Below are 17803 nucleotides of genomic sequence, written 5' to 3' on the forward strand. Positions count from 1 at the left end.
GTTTTTACTGCTGGCAGTGAAGCCATCTAAAGCTCCAGTCAGCCTTTGGAGGACAATTCCAGGGAAATAGCACACAGCTGCACAATTGTCTTTTCCACCTCTCAAGCCTTTGAGCTGCTGTCTCACGTTCAAGGCAGGATGTGTAACAAGTGCCTGAGTTACGGCCACCGGAGCCAGCAATAAACGCTGCAGCACTGGATGTATTTCCCAACACACAGCATTTGTATCAGGTTCAGACATAAACTCCTTACGACTGTGGAATTTTGGCACTTCCCATATATTGAGCAAGTTATCCTAGTTTAGTTACCTTTATTTGTCTTTGCAAGCACACGAGCGGGCCTTGGGGAACCACCTGCGTTTTCCAAGCAGTGCACAGCCAGGAGCAGCTCCAGCCCTGCTCAGGTGAGAGCCCGAGGTGCTCCCCACTCTGCTGCAGGGGTCACAGCGAGTGCCAGCAGCAGGGGCAGGGCTGTGCCATTCCAGGGCCGTGCCATTCCAGGGCTGTGCCATGCCAGCTGGCAGCACCGCAGCCTCGGAACAGACACGCAACAGCTGCCTCCTGCACCCTCCTCTGCCTCCTGCAGATTGGTCAGCTGGGAAACCTCACCCCTTCCCCGTGGTGCTGAAATTCATGCAGGGATTCACAGCTCTGTGGGACAGGGAGGGGAGCTGGGGAGCAGGGGAAATGCAGAGCCTGTCCCTAGGGAATGGGGCCAGCGGGTCTCAGAGCTGCCCTGGCTCGGGGTGAAACCTCTCCCTGGGCAGGGCAGCTGCTGTGCCCAGCCCTCCTGGGCTCAGGCAGGCTGCTGGGCTCTGCAGGGAGCTGGAGCCAGCAGATCCTGCACAGGGACACTGCTCCCAGGCTGGAAACGGCTCCCAGATCCCACCTGCACTGCGGGACTGGGGTCAAGGCTGGGGAAAACAGCAGGGCTTTAAAAACCCAAGGAAAGTTCACGGGAGGACTTGAAAACCCCGGAGCAACTAAGCACAAAATCTAAACCAAACAAAAACACAAATTACAACTTAAATAAACTTTCTTAAAATCTACGGCCAAGGAGATGCATGAATCCAAATCCTCAGGGAGCGATCGGGTCACATTCCACAAACAGATGCAGAGGGAAAGAGGCATTTTTGAGCAGCAAGGTGAGTCACAATGAGGTGATACAGGGAAAATATTTAAAACAAACATCCCTGCTACAAAACACTGGGTCCAGTCCCTCAAGTTTCCTTAGAGCTGAGCTCAGGGAGTGGCCTCAGTCTCTCCCAAGAGGGATTTGAGCCTCAGGAGGGGAAGGAGCAGCTGACTCCTGCAGACGAATGCAAAGCGATGCATAGATGAGATTCCTCTCGGAAACCATCCCCGGCAAGGCCGGGCTGTTCAGCAATCATCAACTCCTGGCTGAACTCTCGGGCTGGGAGCACAGCGAGCACAGTGCCAGCAGCTACTGACTCAGCCCCTGAGAAGGTACATGGAGAAAAAGCATCCATGGGAAAAATGAGAGCGAGGGTCACGGCGTGGGGATCTCGCTGTTTACGGAAAAATAGCAAGGCAGCAATCAATCAATCAATCAATCAATCAATAAAAACCCAGCCCAAAGAGTGCCCACCCCGGGAGCTGGCCCCTGCCGAATGCCAGGCAAGGGAGTTAAAGCTGCAAATGGATGTCAGGCAGAAAATGCCAGAAAATCTGCCCTGATCAGAGTCTGAAAGGCTCCAAAGTTTGAGTTAGACACAGTTAATGGGTTTGGCCCAATAAGTGAAGGCTCAGCTGGTTCCTCACCAGTGTAACCGGTGCGTGCATTTCTGTAGCATTTCTCCTGGGAGGTCTGCTGTGAAGCAGATCTCTTGCTATCACTTTATTTTTTTTTTCTCTTGAAACAATGGAAGAACCAGTGTCAAATTGTAATTGATGAGTTATAGGGAGAAAACTTAATACTTGGAAAATCCTATACCATAAATCAGCTTTTCCAGGCTACTTTTCAAAGCACTACAGCATCTTCCTGCCAAGGCAAACACTGCCACCACCAGGGTGGGGACTATCTCCTGGAGTCATTCTGGGAGCACAGATTTGGAAGGAAAATAGTTTCCATCTCCCTCAGATAAAAAAAGGTCTCCACAATTTCCAGAGCTTCTCAGCCTGCTCATGTGGACATTTCTCCAGCAAATCCAGCTGAATTCCAGTTTCCACCTGGGTTAGTTTTTAACTTCTCGCCGTTTGCCAGGCACCCTCTCCCTGCACACAGAGCGGATTTTCCCCCTGAACACAAGATGGCCTCAAACCATTAGTGCAGCCTTTGCATGAACACCAGAAAGTGCTGCTCAGAGACCTCCCCAGCCCCACAGCCCCTGCACTCCTTCTCCAAGGAGCTGCACTCCTGTTCACCAGCCATGCCTCTGTCACTTATCTGCTGCTCCCAGAACAGTGAAGAGCAGGTTATCATCCCTGTGCCAAGGAGGACGTGCTTCACACTGTTAAGCACCACAGGGAAGTCCATGAAGTCCTGCTCTCCTTCCTATTCCTTCCCCAGGCCCTCCCCACAGATGGAGTGTGAGGGAAGCATGAGAAATTGCTGATGATCTTACCACAAACCGAGTGCTGAGCTCTAATCTAACACCTCAGGATGGTACACGAGAGAACAGCAACAATGAGCTAGACTGTTTCCTTTCTGCAAGATGCTATCTAGACAGAGGAGTATTTCCCACCTCCCAGAAGTAACATTGCTCAGACTGAAGTTTTGTAGCCCTCAGCACTTAAAAAAAAAAAAAAAAAATCAAGTTACAAACCCTTGCAGAAGACAACAATCTCACGCAGGAAGTCTGCTGAGAGAGGGAGCAACCAAGTGCTTTCTAAAGGTGCTCTGCTGTGCTCTAGGCTCTGGGAGAATGAAATGCTGAGTACAAGACCTACCACTTCCAAAGCCTGTGAAATGGGATGACCAGGCAGGATCACAGAATATTCTGAGTTGGAAAGCACCCACGAGGATTGAGTCCAACTCTTAAGTGTTAAATCTCATTGGTTCAATTGGTCATAATTCCACCAAGCACAGTAAAGTCACGCCTAGTCAGTGCCCCCCAGAGATGGGCCAAGGCTCAGTCTCATGCTCAGAGGGTCACAGACATGCAGCTGTGTTAGGCCAGGACAGAAATGCCCAGGGAAGAAGCTCTCTGCAAGGGCAGTTAGTGACAAAAAAATCCCTGCAAAACCCAGGAGCAGGCAGTGAGGGCCTGAGTGCTCAGCTGCTTCAGCTCCTCTCCCTGCAGGGAATAAAGCCCCAAAGCACTGAGGCCACTCTGGCTCTGTCACAGCACATTGAGAACGATTCCAGGAGCACAGCTTCCCCTTCACTGCTCCCCCATCCACCTTGTCATCCCTGCTTTGCCATTCCTGCTCTCTCACCTAGCCTGACCTGCTCTGGAGAAGCCCTGAACCAGCAGCAGGACTCAGAACAAGGTCAGTTTTGTGACACTGCCTCAGCCATCACCCAGAGGAGTGAACGCTGCAGTGTCTGCAGCCTGGGGAGCCAAACCTGCCTTTTTTCCCTTCTTCTTTTACTTTGCACTACTCGAAGGGAGGTATAAATCTCCTGGCTACAACCTGGCAGTCCCAGCTCTGGGCAGCAGGCCACACAGAAATCCAAAGCTTCCTTTAGCTGCACCGCGCTTCCTTCTCCCTGAATACCTGGAAGCAGCCAGTGCCTACATTTATTAACTCCTGAAAGCAGCTGCCTTCCTCCCACACCGCTCAGCTTAGCTCACCTGCTATTTTGATGTTCAGGTTTGCATCCAGGAGGAGATTTTCTGCCTTCAGATCCCTGTGGACTATGTTACGACAGTGACAGAAGTTGACAGCAGCCACGATCTGCTTGAACTTTCTGCGGGCTTCCTTCTCGGCCATGCGCCCGTGGGCCACGAGGTGATCTGTGGGTGAGGAGAACACAGGGTTATGGACACAGGGGCTAATCCTGCTCGTGGAGAGAGCTGGGGAGGTGGGAGCAACGTGGGCACAGCGTGGTTCCCAGCTCCAGCAGCACACATGGAGGAGGCACAAGCAGGGACGGGCACAGCACTGCCCACCGGTCCTCGCCAGGGCTGGCTTTGAAATTTATGTTATATAGAGGACAGCTGAGGGATGCCTGGAAAATCAGAACTGTTTTGTACACAAGGACAAAACAGTTTTAAATCTTTTTTTCATCAAAATAAAAATGAGGCTTTTCCAGCCCTTGCCCTCAGTCAGACCCCAGCCTGGTAGCACATCACCTCAGAGGTGCAGCTTCCTGGCCACATGCATCCTTCCCTCCCCCTGCTTTTGCACAGGAAACGTGCCTCTGGTCTAACTCCTGCTGGAACCAGCCAGCTCCAATTCACAGCCACAAGCAGCTGCTCACCTCAGCTCTCCAGCCAGCACAGCCACCAGCAGCTGCACGAGGGACTGAACATCCTCCCTCTCTGTGCATCGATGCAACAACACCCTTGCGAAATCCAAGAAAGCATTTCATTATAAAAACGGAGCTGGCCTCCACTACGGAAATCTGAGCACTCCCAAACATTTTGCTGAAAGCCTGTACTCTCACTCAAAGGTAGTGTTTGTTGCCAGCTGGGCTTTCCTTGGAAGCCAGCACTGCACACACGGACAGGAAAAGCCTCTCCAAGAGATCACAAAGGCAGGCACACAGCAGAGACCCAGCTGAAGTTCAGTCCACTTAAAACCTGGAAGCACCAGGCTCACAGAAGCCACTTGTCACTGTCCCACGAGTAGGGATGGACAGGCAGGAGACAGCAGCAGAAAAGGCAGAGAAAGGAGGAGGTAACTTCAGGAGGTTGTAACTCCTTGGTCAGGCCATCGAGTTGGCCTCAAAATATCTCTGGCCAAAATTAGGCTGAAATGATTCACATCCCTCCCTAAACTCCATTAAACTGGGGGCTCAATACAGATATCTGTTCTTGAAAATAAAAACAATAAATCACTTGTGCAGGTTTCTCATCGGGTGGTTGTGTTTTTCCCCAGTCACCCATTCATTAAAATACCTACGACATAATTGACTCGCAGTAAATACTAATTACCAAGATCCATCAAAGCAGTTGTGCTGCTCCTGACTGCACAGCAACCTACTTCTGCCTTTGCCCACTCACGTTGTGCAACAGACTCGAGGTGTTTTTCAAAGAACTTGTCAATTAACTCTTGTTCATCGGATAAACTTATTCTGTAAGCAAATCTGCAGCAGGGCTGGAGAAGGAAAACCATCCCCAAGTCCAATCTGACCCTCAGCTTGCTCGCTGGGCAAAGCAAAGTCACCATCTCAAATTGCCCCGTCATATTTCATTAAGGCATTTGCATGGTCATAAATTTGTGACTCTAAGGAGACTGACAGCAGAGCACAGCAAGGGCTGCTCCAATTTAAGCCACTGATCAACAGGTAATAGCTCAGCTCCTAAACAAGGTCATTCGCACCTTCTGCTCCACTGGGATTTGGAGCCAGCCTGTCCATGCAGCAAGTGCCCTTGAAACAGCATAATTTCTGAAATATTTTAGCAATTCTGCAGGTAAGAAAGCAAACGCAGCTACTGCAGCAGGTGTCTTTCTGCAAGGCTTTCCTAAGTGGATTTCTGCCCAAACCAAGTTCACTGGTCCTGGCACAGCCGGTGACACTCGCGTTCAGTGCTGGCACTTGGGGCACCCCCTGCCCCACGCCTCTCACCCAGAAAGCTCCGCTGCCCCTGTGCCCAGCCAGCCCTGCTTAGGCTGCAAAAAGCCCTTTTTAGGTTAGGCGTGAAATTTCCCTTTTGCTGAAGAACTGGGAGCAGAGGCCCAGGCTCTGCACGTAGGCACCGCGCTCCGAGCCCACTGACATTTCTGCACCAGCTCCAGAGGAAGGACAGAAACAATGAGGCTACAGAATACTTCACATACCACCAAGGGCAACTGTATGCCAAAATTAACCATTGAGAGCTTAGTCTGCACAAACCTCCCATGCAGGGGAGGTTACAGAGCTGACCTGAGCGCTGAGCTGCGAGCCAGAGCACCCAGAGCCCGGCTGGGCTCGTGCACAGTGATGCTGCTCTGGGTGTCTTCCAGAGGGGAAGGAATGCATCATTGCATTGCACAACCCCTACACACATCAGTCACTGCTCTCCCTACTTACAGGAGGCACCTGACGCTGCTCTCTGTGTTAAAAAACAATCCAGTCCTACACTGGGGAAAAATCACCTTTGGTTCAGAGAGCACTGACACACAAGTTTCCACTCCCCGCCTCTGGACAGACGCCTCGTGCTTTTAAGCTGCTTTCTGTCTGGAAAACAAACGCTGATGAAGCTTCACATCTCCTCTGTGTGGGGGATTAAGTCACATTTCCAGTGAATTTGGTGACCTTGTGATGTCAGAAGCAGTCTGACCTTCCAGAGACAGGCACCACAACATTGTTTAATGTGTCTGCCCAGTTCAGGCTCACAGTGCTCAGGACAAGCGGGCGGGCGGTGGGGAGACAGGGCAGACGTGGGAACCACATCAACCAGATGATAATTTTCTAAATTTCCTGTGATTTTTTTTGATAATCAACCAAGAACTCATATACCGTCAGTGAGGACTGCAGATTATTTACAGTTTTCATAGTAAACAGCTGAAAGTAAACCAGATTTTTAGACTATATTCCATCTGACCTCAAAAAAGGACACTCGAGGGACCTGGAATAGAGACCACCCTATGTTTAAAAGGAGACATTCATTTCTTCATAATGTCAAACCAGCGACCCAACCACACGCAAAACACGGACAGGGACAAAAATAACAATTTACATTTGGCTGCTGGAGCCCACAGCAAACCCAAGGCCTGTCCCTGGTCCCTGCTACGCAAACAAAGTGAATTATCAAACATTTCCAGTAAGAGATGAATCAAAGACTCTTACGGCACAGCCTGGCCGTGCTCAGCCCTTTACTGGAACTCGGGATAAACAGGTGGTGCAGCCCTCCAGGTGCTGAGCTGGGATCCCTGCGGAGCTCCCAGGGCAGGGACAGGCCAGACACACGGCCAGGACTGACTGACTGACTGACTGCAGCCATTTACAGAAACCATCGCTCTCACAGCTGAAAGCTCTGACCTCTGCCACTGCCTGGGAAACACTGACAGCTTTAAGCCTTGGGAAGTTCTGAAAGCATCAGAGAAGCAATTTAAGATGTATTCCTTACAAAAACCTGCAGTTTATAATAGCACAACAGCACAACGCTGCAACTCCGGTTCTGTGGGGCTGCACTCAAATGCCCCATGGCATCTGGCACCCAGAACACCACAGCTGTCAGCCCCCTTACCCTCCAGTGCCACATTTTAATGCCTACATCATGCAGGTGCTAAGACATGACCCAGAAGAAGATTGAAGAGTCTCAGCACAGGCCATTTCCCAGAGCAGCCCCAGTGCCCAGTGAGAGGCACGGTGCCAGTGCTGCACTGCCCACACACACCTCACACACCATCCCTGCCGCTCCCCCAGCCATTCCCACCGAGCCCAGCTGCCCCGGCAGGGACAGCCACTCAGGGGAGGTGCAGCTGAGGTTTCACCCAGCAGGAGAGCCCAGCTGCCCACGCTGCCATCCACTGTCTCCACACACACGGACGTGAGACCCTTCAGCGCTGGAGGTGCAGGGACTGCAAGGAAACCTCCCCAGAACGGGCTCCTGCTTCCTCCCTGCAAATTGCTTCCGCTGGCAGAACAAAGTCTTAATGGCTCCTCAGGAAACTCTGAACACAAAAAGCTGAGACTTGAGCTTTCTCCTCTCTGCTCTCGCACTGAGGGCAGTGCCCAAAAATCCTCAAAACTGGGGAGAGAGGCACGACCTCCTGCCGTGGGTCTGGAGACGCCTCACGCTATTACGGAGCTGGCTGCTCCCAGCTATCAGCGAGGATAAAATGCTGGGCAGCAACATGGAAATTAGCCATGCTAATGAGCTGAATTTACTACAGCAGAAAATCTTTCAGAAAGCAATTAGGTTTTCACTTCGACTCACGCAGAAGGCTATTTTTGTAACCAAAGAATTCATTCCAAGTTTGTATGTGAGCTTGCACATAGCTCTGGATTTAAAAAAAGATGAGCCCATCCCTGCCAAATTCAACAGAAGAGGGAGAAAAAGTAAAAAGAGATTTATACTGTTCTGTGGTGATACACACCCAAGCCAGCTCCAGGTGATTTTGCTGTGCATGGGAAGGTGAATTTCACAAGCCTTTGGAACTGCTGAGTGTGTCCAGCACCATGATTCATATCTGAATAAACAACTGGAAGGCTCAGCAAGTCAGTTTTTCACCAGGCAATCCACACTTCCCAAACATCAGCTGTCACTCGCTTCCCCTTCGGCTGTCACCTTCTCAGGAGAAATCCAAGGGACATGGACAATATTGACAGGAAGCCATGGCAACCATCTACAGAGGGACTGAGGAACTGGTGGCAGTTTGTATGGCTGCAAACCAGCACTTTTCAGCTTTTAGTTTCCTTAATTTGGGGCTTCTCTTGCTTCACTAAAGCTTCGCCTTTTACTACAAGTCAGCTTCTCCTCCAGAGAAATGAGAAGTAAAATCAAAAGTGAATCTTCTGCAGTGGCTGACGAGGACAGGGGGAGTGCTCCCAGGAGCTGACAGGCCACGTGTGACTGTCCTCACTTCCTTGACTGAAGCTAATTCAGGCACACAGGATTTTCCCCCTTTTTGGAGGCTCACATTGGCAAAGCCAGTACAGACCAATGTTGCAAAATCCCGACTCTGTCACCCAGTACAAAATTCCAGTGTATAAGTAAATTCCTGTTTCTATAAGTTTTGCTATTGTTCACCAAACAAATGAATCAATCAGCCCACAGTTCTTTCAGTTGTGCTGCACAGATGCTTTTTTCCCTTTCAGGAACAGCTCCTGTGGTCAAGAACACTCAGCAAAAACTCTCTGGGACAATGATGCTTGGAAGGAATGTAACCAATGCCTGCTAAGATAACATCAGATATCAAAAAGAAAAGACAGGACGCGGTTTTGAGCACAAAACCCTTCAGAACTGCAGGACTGCCTGTTTCTTTGAAAGCTACTGACACATCCCAACAGTTCCACTATCATCAACAAGGTTCATATAACTTGCTGGGAAGCAAAGCACTCAGCAACACTAAAATCCAAGTGCATGACTATTTCCAACATCTTTAATCCCAAAGTGAGCGCGAAAGAGGAGCAGAACCACCTGTCAATGAAACCCAAAGAAGAAGCAGAGGTTATGGGGGCTATTTTTCCATTGAGTTGGTCTCATTTATTCCTTTACTCCTCTTGTCAATGGAAAGTTTGCAGGCTGAAGGGCACCTCTCGGCTGAAACAAGAGTGTGGTGGCTATTTTCGGTTTACTGTAGTTGACCAAGTGCATTATCTGATTAAAGAATGCAATAAATGTACTTACCAAATATTTCCCCTCCACTGGCATACTCTGTCACCAGATAAATCATCCGCTCCGTCTCCATAACCTGCACACAAGGACACAGCAGTGACACATAAGGAGAGTGCTGAGTGCAAGGAGAAACAGCCCTGAAACCACCTTTATTCCCTTGTAACACAGGGAACTGCTTTCATCAAATCCCAGCTATAACCTTCCCAGAGCCACGTGCAGGGGTGACAGGAATGGGGACAGTAAGGCTGAAACAGCAAGTTTCAAACGCTAAATCTGTAACCACACATTACACTTCACCTGCACCTTCCTCCTCCTGCTCTGTTTCCCCTCCCATTAGCATTTGTTCCCAGGTCTGGTCCTGTTCCAGCAGCCTGGGAGACTTCCCCACCCTGCTCTTCTCCCACCCTAAACAAAGCCAAGCCACAAGTGTCACCTCTTCAGTACCACATCAAAAGCTTTAGATGGAATGAAACAGGTTTAAAGAGGCTTTTTGGCTCAAAAGAAAGGTTTAAGGAGTAAGTTTGCAAAGAAGCACTCCCTGGGTACCTTGAAAGCGCCACAGTCCCTGCAAGCATCTCACACATGGTGTGGCCAAAGGAGCTAAACATTAACCTCTGTCACTTCCACTCAGTTTTAACTCTTTGGAGTCCAAATAAATGTTCATATCTCTCACGAACAGATGGGAAACAGAGTCCTTTATTCCTCTGCTCCCATCACTCTGCTGCACCCTCCTCACAGAGGGGCACAACCAGCTACCTGTGTAAAGGGCAGACCACGTGGCTTCTGCCTCTGGGGGTTTTGTTCGCAGACAAAAAAAAAGTCAAACAAGCTGGAAAAAATGTCTGCAAACAATACTGAAAAGCAGGTCTGCTAGCAGTATTGATCCCCTTCCAGGAACTGAGCAGACCAGCAGGGCCTGGGGGCCACAGGGAGCTGGGCAGGAGAGGAGAGCCCAGTCCTGCTCCCGGGTGAGATTTACACCCTCCCTTAAAGGGAGAAGGGGAACCTGCATCCGGTTTCAACTGGGAAACTGAGAAGCACACAATGGCCATAAACAAGTGGCAGGAGGCCAGCCCACAGCGGAAGCGTGATGGCCAGAGAGAGAAGGATCAGCTCCACTTTCCCCCTGCCCCTCCAGTCAGAGCACTTTGAGACCTTTAAACATCAGGGGCTTTCCAGCTCCACGTGCAAGAAATGGAGGGATAGCTCTGGAGGAAATGCTGACATGTGGGGTCAGGGGATGGGAGCTCCATGGCACAATGCTCCTACCTGGTACAACCTGATGATATGTGGGTGGCAAAGCATCTTCATGATCTGGACTTCTCTAAATATCTTCTTCAGGTTCTCTTCATCCAGCTGAGTCTTATCAATGATCTTTATTGCAACCTGGCAGAGGAGAAACAGAAGTTACTGACCCAGCTGCATTACCCACAAGCAGCTCCCTGCACCAGGGCTGATAAACCCCAGCAGGGATGGGAATGGGGGGCAGTGTCAGGCTTCTAACAACTGAGGTGTTTATTTATCTGTTTTGAGCCAGAAGTGCTCTGTAACGCTACACTAATGGAGTTTAAACAAGTCTAAGTGCTTCCAGTCAGCTGCTCTCCAGTCTCCAAGATCTTCCCTCCACCTCCCTGGCGCTGGCAGCTCCCAGCTCCTTTGGGCATGGACTGTAGAACCACCAGACTCCAAACATGGAGACACTTCTGTGCAAAGAACCACCCGTCCTCAAGTCCACTGGGCACCCCTGCTTCATCCACACACAGCGAGCAGGGATGGGAATCTTTTCCGGAATGCCAGGATGAACAGGAGAGAAAAGGCAGAGTGAAACCTTGATGGAGAAAACAGCTGAGAGAAAAAGCTGCTCTGCCTGGCAGAGGAACATCTGCCCTGCTGCTTCTAAATCAAATTTCAGCCTTTAGTGTCCTCCTCCCCACCACGAAACACCCCTTTGAGCGAGCAGCTCCAGTCTGGGGATTTGTGGGATGAGTTCCCATCCCCCAGCAGGTCTTCTCACTTGGAGAGGGCTCTCCCTGGGAAAAGAACTGCCTCTACAAATCTCCTGGTTGCTCTGCTGGAGAGCCTAATTTACACAAGGCATGCCCAGGGAGGCTGCAGGATCATGCAAAGGCCTGGGGAAGGGCATGCAAAGCAGCACTGCCGCGAAAACCGCTGAGGATGCACAGCCAGAAAGATCTGACACAGAAATGCTTGGCTTGTCCCAGACCCCAGAGCTCAGCGGGGACAAGGACAAGTGCCCTGTGCATGGCAGCGTGCCAGGAGCACGGGCACAAACCCACAGGGCACACGACCCAAACACATGTCCCTGTCCTAGTGCCAGCCCAAGGGCAGGGCTAAGGGACGCTCTCACAGGCACGCACACAACCACACAAAAGCAGCTTCAGATCCTTTAAGGGAATCTTTCTTTAAGGGAACAATCTGAAGCACATGAAAATTAAGCCCCATATTTTATGATCAAATCCCTGCCAGAGCAATAACCGCCCCGCATGTGAGCAGAACCCAGCAGAATCCCGAGAAGGCACCCAAGCACAATAAGCTGTTTCTTTCATTTGAAACCTTTAATTCAGAGCGCAGGAACGCTTCCAGCCTTCCAAGTCACTGAGCATGCTTCCTGCAGCAGGAGCGGGAGCTGAACGGCAGCCAGGTCTGGCACTGGGCGCTGGGAGCTGCTGGCAGGAGGGGCTGGAGCCCAGGCACGAGGTGAGACGGCAGCAGGGGCTGCCAGGCACCGGGGCTGCGATTAACGGGGCAGAGCCCCGGGAGCAGCCCAGCGCGGACCCACACCGCAGGGATCCAGGCACGGCGCCCAGGAGAGGGCTGGGGATGTGCAGGGAGCCAGAGGGGCATTGGGGAACGCTCTCCACATGCTTTTCACCCAAGGTTTTCCTGCAAGAACGGGCTTTTGTAAAGCTGGAGCATAAATACACATAAAAGCTAAGCGACGCTTCCTCCGAGAGCAAAGCCAAGATGTCTACCCAGAGACATGAGTCATTTTCAGGCCCAAAGACGTAAATGAAAATCCACAGATCTGGAGTATTCCTGAGCTCCTTACTCATTCCCAGCTCTATATTTGCTCTAAGGAACTCTCATTTCCCAGCTTAATTATATGGCTCGAGCTGACACTCTCGGCCAAGTTCAGGGTATGCAGAGCATCTGATTGTGCCCAGCTTGGTCAGTAGGGCCAGACACAACAGAACTGAATTCCTCTGGTTTTCCCTGATAACCCGGGGCAGGGAGCACCACGCTGCCACCTCCCCATCTCCCCGTGACGCTGCGGGATTTCCACATAGTGAGTGAAACTCCACACCCACAAGACACACAACAGCTGGATGGGGAGCAAAGCCAGACCTGCAGCACTCAGGAGACGTTCTTCTTGAGAAGGAGCTCAGCCCCAAACCCAAACCCACCCTCAGCAGTTACGCAGAGAGACCTGAAGGGGTTTCTTCCAAATGTTTTCATTCCACACAAATGCCTCCAGCAACTGATGCAACATGAAAGGCAAAAGCCTCCTGAAAAATCCTGGGGAAAGCACCTCGTGCTCCGGTTTCAGGAAATGCAGAGCTTCCTCGGGACCCTGCGAGGGTGGAAGGAGGAAATCCCCTGTGCTCTGGGCAGCAGGGACACGCAGGGAGCTCAGGATTTCAGGGGGCTGATGTTCCACCCCAGGCTCTGCAGCAGGGGAGCTGCAGCTGGTCTGTTCCAGAGCTCTGCTCTTTGCGTCCTTTTGGAGAATCGCTGCTTTTCCAGAGGGCAGGACTGGTGGAAAGGTTTTCCAGAACAGATCAGGTTGGTTTCTCCATTCCTGCATCTCCTAGCTGGCTGATATTCTCCCTTCCCTCAAAAGATGATTTGGGATTTCAACAGAAAAGGGACTGGCTGAGGTCCTTGTGTTGCACCAGCCACACCGACTCCATCTAAAGCTCAAGGGATGGCCACAATGAATTCAGCCCTTTATTTTATTATTTATTTATTTATTGGAGATTATAAATTGGAGAAAAACAGCCAAACAAAAGGATCTTTAGGATCTTTAAGGGAAAAATCTAAAGCACATGAAAACTAATCTTCATATTTTATGATAAAATCCTTGTCAGGGCAATAACTGCCCTGTCTCCAAATATATGTATATATTTATAATTATTTATGCAAAAATAATCAGTTTCAGTTATAATAAACCCCAAAATCGAGTGCATTTCCTCATGCTTACAAACACCACATAAAATAAAGAGGAAGACTAAACATCATTAAGTAAAGCAAAAATTCAGGCACAAGTAGAAGTGGAAGACAACTATGATCCAAATTCTCAAACAATGAAATACTCTAAAAAAGGAGTCTGAGAAATTAACTATTCTTTTATCAGAAGTTAATGAAGCTTACAGGCAGGAGGATAAATGCCAAGCCTGGAGCATGCATGCTGCTACCAATTAACAAAATGTTCCCGCCACTTGTAAACAGTTCATTTATTCCTTCTCGCATCCAAGTAAAACTTGCACTAGTAATTTGGGAAGGAATTGTTACTTGGGAGAAATGACAAGTAGCTGAAAACAATTGGTGGAGAGCAGGCAAGGTGTTCAAAGCGACAGCTGCGGGTTGCAGGTGGCTCGTTCACTGCTTTTCCAGATTTTTCTCCTCCTGGTGCTCAGCTGAACACTGCTCTGTGACTCCTGTGATCCCAAAGCTGTGCTGGGCGGATGCACAGCCAGGCAGAGGCCCGTGGGGAGGAGTGCAAATTCCAACCACATGAAAGCAGAAGGGCTAGTTGGAAAATGGAAGGAGGGGTACTGAAACTCTGGGGGCCAAAAGGGAGCACCCAGATATCCCTGTACCAGCACATCCCACTGCATCCCATGGGAAGTCAGGAGGGATGGAAGGCACGTGTCAGGCCAGGCAAGGTGGCTTCAGTCACCCCCAAATACTCAGAGATGTGGGGAGGAGCCCAGGCTGCCCCTCTGCCCTGAGCACCGACCACTTCCTTCAGCCCAGCACACAAAGCCTGGACAATTCTTGCTCTCAAACTCACAGGATTCTCCTGAAGTTCCCACAGTGTACCATAAACAACATTATAAATTCCTACTTTGCTCTGAGATACCAGGTTTTCAAACCTGGCAGCCAGCAGAGCTCAACATGCCAAGGTGAGGGGCTCTGAAACAAGGCACAAGGCTTGGAACAGGAGAGGGGAGAACATCAACTTGCAGGAGTTAACACTTCTATGGACGTCTTGTTTCTCAGCTGAGTGTGCATAACAATCCAGACAGACTTCCTTGAATGCACAGGGCCCTGCCAGCAGGAAGGGGAAGGAGCTGCTGGGTGCCCAGGCGGATGGGCAGGGAGAGGACAGCCACGGTGCCCTGCTCTGCCCCAGCTGCCTGGAAAGGCTCTGGGGGAGAAAGAGGTGGAAGCAGGGTCTGTTTTCAGTGGAAAGGAGCCATGGGACACTGCTTCCTTTTATTTCTGTGCTGGGAACAATGGAACAAGCCAGAGACCCTGGCCTGGGCTAAAATCTGCGCCTTCATGCCATGCATCTGCTTGGATCTAATTATAATCCGATGATAAATAAAATTTCTTGCATGAGTGATCGTTCCATAAAGAAATCACCCTTTCCCTTTTAGTTCAGTTGTTTCTGCAGTGGCCTGAGTGAAAATGAGAAACTCCCACTTCTTCCAAAAGGAGCCCATGTGCTCAGTATGATCAGTGCCCACTGTAAAAGTGTAATTATGGCAGTGGCATTCCTGTAAATCAGCACGGATCTCCTCCATGGAAAGGGAGCCAACAGATGGCACCGGCAAAGCGACTGCATTGAGAAAACCAACATGTTTATTTGGGAGCAAGACATTTCCTAGAACTGTCCTGGGGAGTCCTCCTGCTCCAGATTCCTCCTGGAAAGGGCTCAGTAAACAGTCCCAGGGTGTCCTCTGCCATGGATGGAGGTGTCCCTGCAGCTCGGCTCCCGTGTCACCCTGAGAGCACGTGGCAGCCTGCAGCCACACGGAGAGCTGTCACCAGAGAGGGTCTCTGGAACAAACCAATAAACCTGGAGCAGGCTCATCCACCCGAATTCCTCCTGCGTTTGCAGTGAGCGAAGGAGCCCCCTCGTCCCTGTCCACCGCAGCCCTCCTGGGCTGACAACGTGAGCTGTCAGAGGGGCTGGCAGGGAACAGCTCTTCCAGCTGCTCCTGCCTGCCACAAACACTTGGGAAGCTCGGGAACACGGCCTGTTTGGATTAAGCAGCTGCTGGAGGGGTAAAAATCACTCCTGTAAGCAGATACCAGAGCTGCACGGGAGAACTCCAGCAGCAGAGACCAGAATTACAGCAGAGAAGGGGCAAAACAGAGGGCTAAGGAAGCCCTCTGAGGATACGTGTATGAGGCACACACAGAGGCACTCAAGTGGCATATGGACGCAGGGCTGTGATAATAACACAAAAACACAGCGTCAACTCCGGGCTATGCAGGTCGTGTCCTCCTCTGCTGGGTGGGTGTCACTGCACACAACGCACGGACACTCCCATGGCAGAGGCGCATGTTTCTGAGGCAAGCTGTCAGCACAAGCCTGCTGGTGTGTTTGGGGTCACCAAACGCCACCTCTCTCCATGCAAACACGCAATTTGTACAGTTTTTAGTCATAGGAAAGCGCTTGACAAAAGGGAAGCGCTGACACTTCTCTTGGCAAGCTCATGGGTAACACAGGGGCATCTCCTCCTCAGAATTAACCAACACAGAACCTACCTAAGTCAAAGTGATACAGCAAATAAAACTAGGCCAGTCTGCAGCAACATCAGTGGCTTTTGGAGGTGGCAAAAATGCAAATATTGGCAGCAACTGAAAGCAGGAAACTGTGGACGAAGATGTGCTCAGAGAAGCTGCATTTGCTCAGGAAGGAAGTTCTCACCTTGTCCACATCGCTCTGCACAATCAATGCAGGGACTTGTGTCTTGCACAAGGTGAAGAAAATACTGATGGTGTTACGAAAAAAGTCAATACATCCAAATCCTCTTGGCCGGCTGCAGCGTTAATACCCGGCTTGTGCGAGCGCCGTGCTCTGCCGTGACCTTTCCCTGTCCCAGAGGGAGCACAGCTGGGATTTCAGTGGCCAGAGCACAAACCCCACATTCACATCCACGGCTCAGAGAACCAGCTACACCCAGGTAAGGAAATCTCATCATTTCAGGGCAGCTTACAAATGTCACAGGACAGGAAGCTCACCCAGAGCATCCCCAAGGATCCCAGCCTTTATCCGTGCTGCATTCCTCCTTTCCCAGTACTGGATTAACCCCGTGCCAGCAGCTGCAGCTTCTCTTTTCCAACAGAAGCCATCAAAAAGGTCTGAGAGGCAAGTGCCCCTCCCCGACACTTGCTGCTTCACAGCCTCAGTGCCAGTTCAGTGGTGATTTAATCCCAAATGCAAACTCTTTCCTACTCTGGAAGCTGCAAGGGCTGACAGGTAAATTCTGTCATGTTCAGCCACAGCATAGCTATGTAAATAATGTCCTGCCAGCCATGAGAAAGCCAGGTCACATTGCTAGAGCTCTACTTGTCACACTCACCTGGATGCCAGGTCCCAAACCCTCCTGGAGAGCTTCTCCTCATTATTTCATCACCTGGGGCAACAGCGGGAAACAACAGAGACTCGGAGTTACCTGCCCTGACTGACACACACGACATCAGAGCACGCTGAACAGCATCAAGGGCTTTGGGATTGCAGAGAAAGGCACGGGGAAGGGAGCTGGAGATGCCGATTAGATAAACAAACCATCCTGGTGCACAAGAACCTCCCGCTGCCAACGGGAGGTGCCACGAGGGCCATGAATCATCACCTGGGGCTGCAAACACACACCTGGGAAGAGGCCGAGCACAGGGACAGGCACAGCACTCCACACGGGGCTGGGAAGAGCCTATCCAGGCTGCATGGAATTAGCACACATCCCCACAAAACCTGATGGCTGCTCTGCAAGTTCCCTGGGCTTCAGGCAGAGCAGCACTCAGAGGACCAAGCAGCGACCAAGGAGGTGAGCCATGCACAGCTTAAGAACAGGAATCCCTTAAGCTACACCACATCTCCTTCTAGCCCTTATCCTTCTTAATGACAAGATTTCCAAAGCTTTTTAAAGTTCTGGTCAGACACTGAATCTCCTGGCCCCTGCCTTTTTCTCCTCCAAGAGCCTCCATGGGATTGAGCCAAAGGCAGAGCAAGTCTCAGCAGAGCAGACTGCAGGTAGCCACACCTAACCACCTCAAACACAGCACGGATAGCCACACCACTCCTGTCTGCTGGATTGCACAGCTTCACACCGTGCCCTGTCTGCATTCCCACTGACCTCCCTGCCTGTTCATTTCTCACTCTGTTACAGCAGAAAACCCCTCCAGCCCCAACAGCTTCGGCTGACATTTATGCCAG

At 50.8% G+C, this 17803-nt stretch overlaps 1 protein-coding gene across 4 annotated transcripts in view; it reads right to left on the bottom strand.

Moving 5' to 3' along the window:
* SIK3 (SIK family kinase 3) overlaps positions 1-17803 on the bottom strand; it is a 68381-nt gene that overhangs the window by 22242 nt on the left and 28336 nt on the right. For all 4 annotated transcript variants that reach the window (XM_054291415.1, XM_054291416.1, XM_054291414.1 and 1 more), the window contains exons 2-4: positions 10663-10779; positions 9406-9469; positions 3757-3918 (exon numbers count right to left, since the gene is read on the bottom strand). In XM_054291415.1, the coding sequence (XP_054147390.1) occupies positions 3757-3918; positions 9406-9469; positions 10663-10704 (268 nt within the window). In that variant the 5' untranslated portion in view covers positions 10705-10779. The remainder of the gene's footprint in view (positions 1-3756; positions 3919-9405; positions 9470-10662; positions 10780-17803) is intronic.

The sequence above is a fragment of the Melozone crissalis genome, unplaced genomic scaffold (assembly GCF_028551555.1).
Source record: "Melozone crissalis strain CALT ecotype California unplaced genomic scaffold, PUWL_Pcris_2 ptg000092l_1, whole genome shotgun sequence".
Taxonomy (NCBI): domain Eukaryota; kingdom Metazoa; phylum Chordata; class Aves; order Passeriformes; family Passerellidae; genus Melozone; species Melozone crissalis.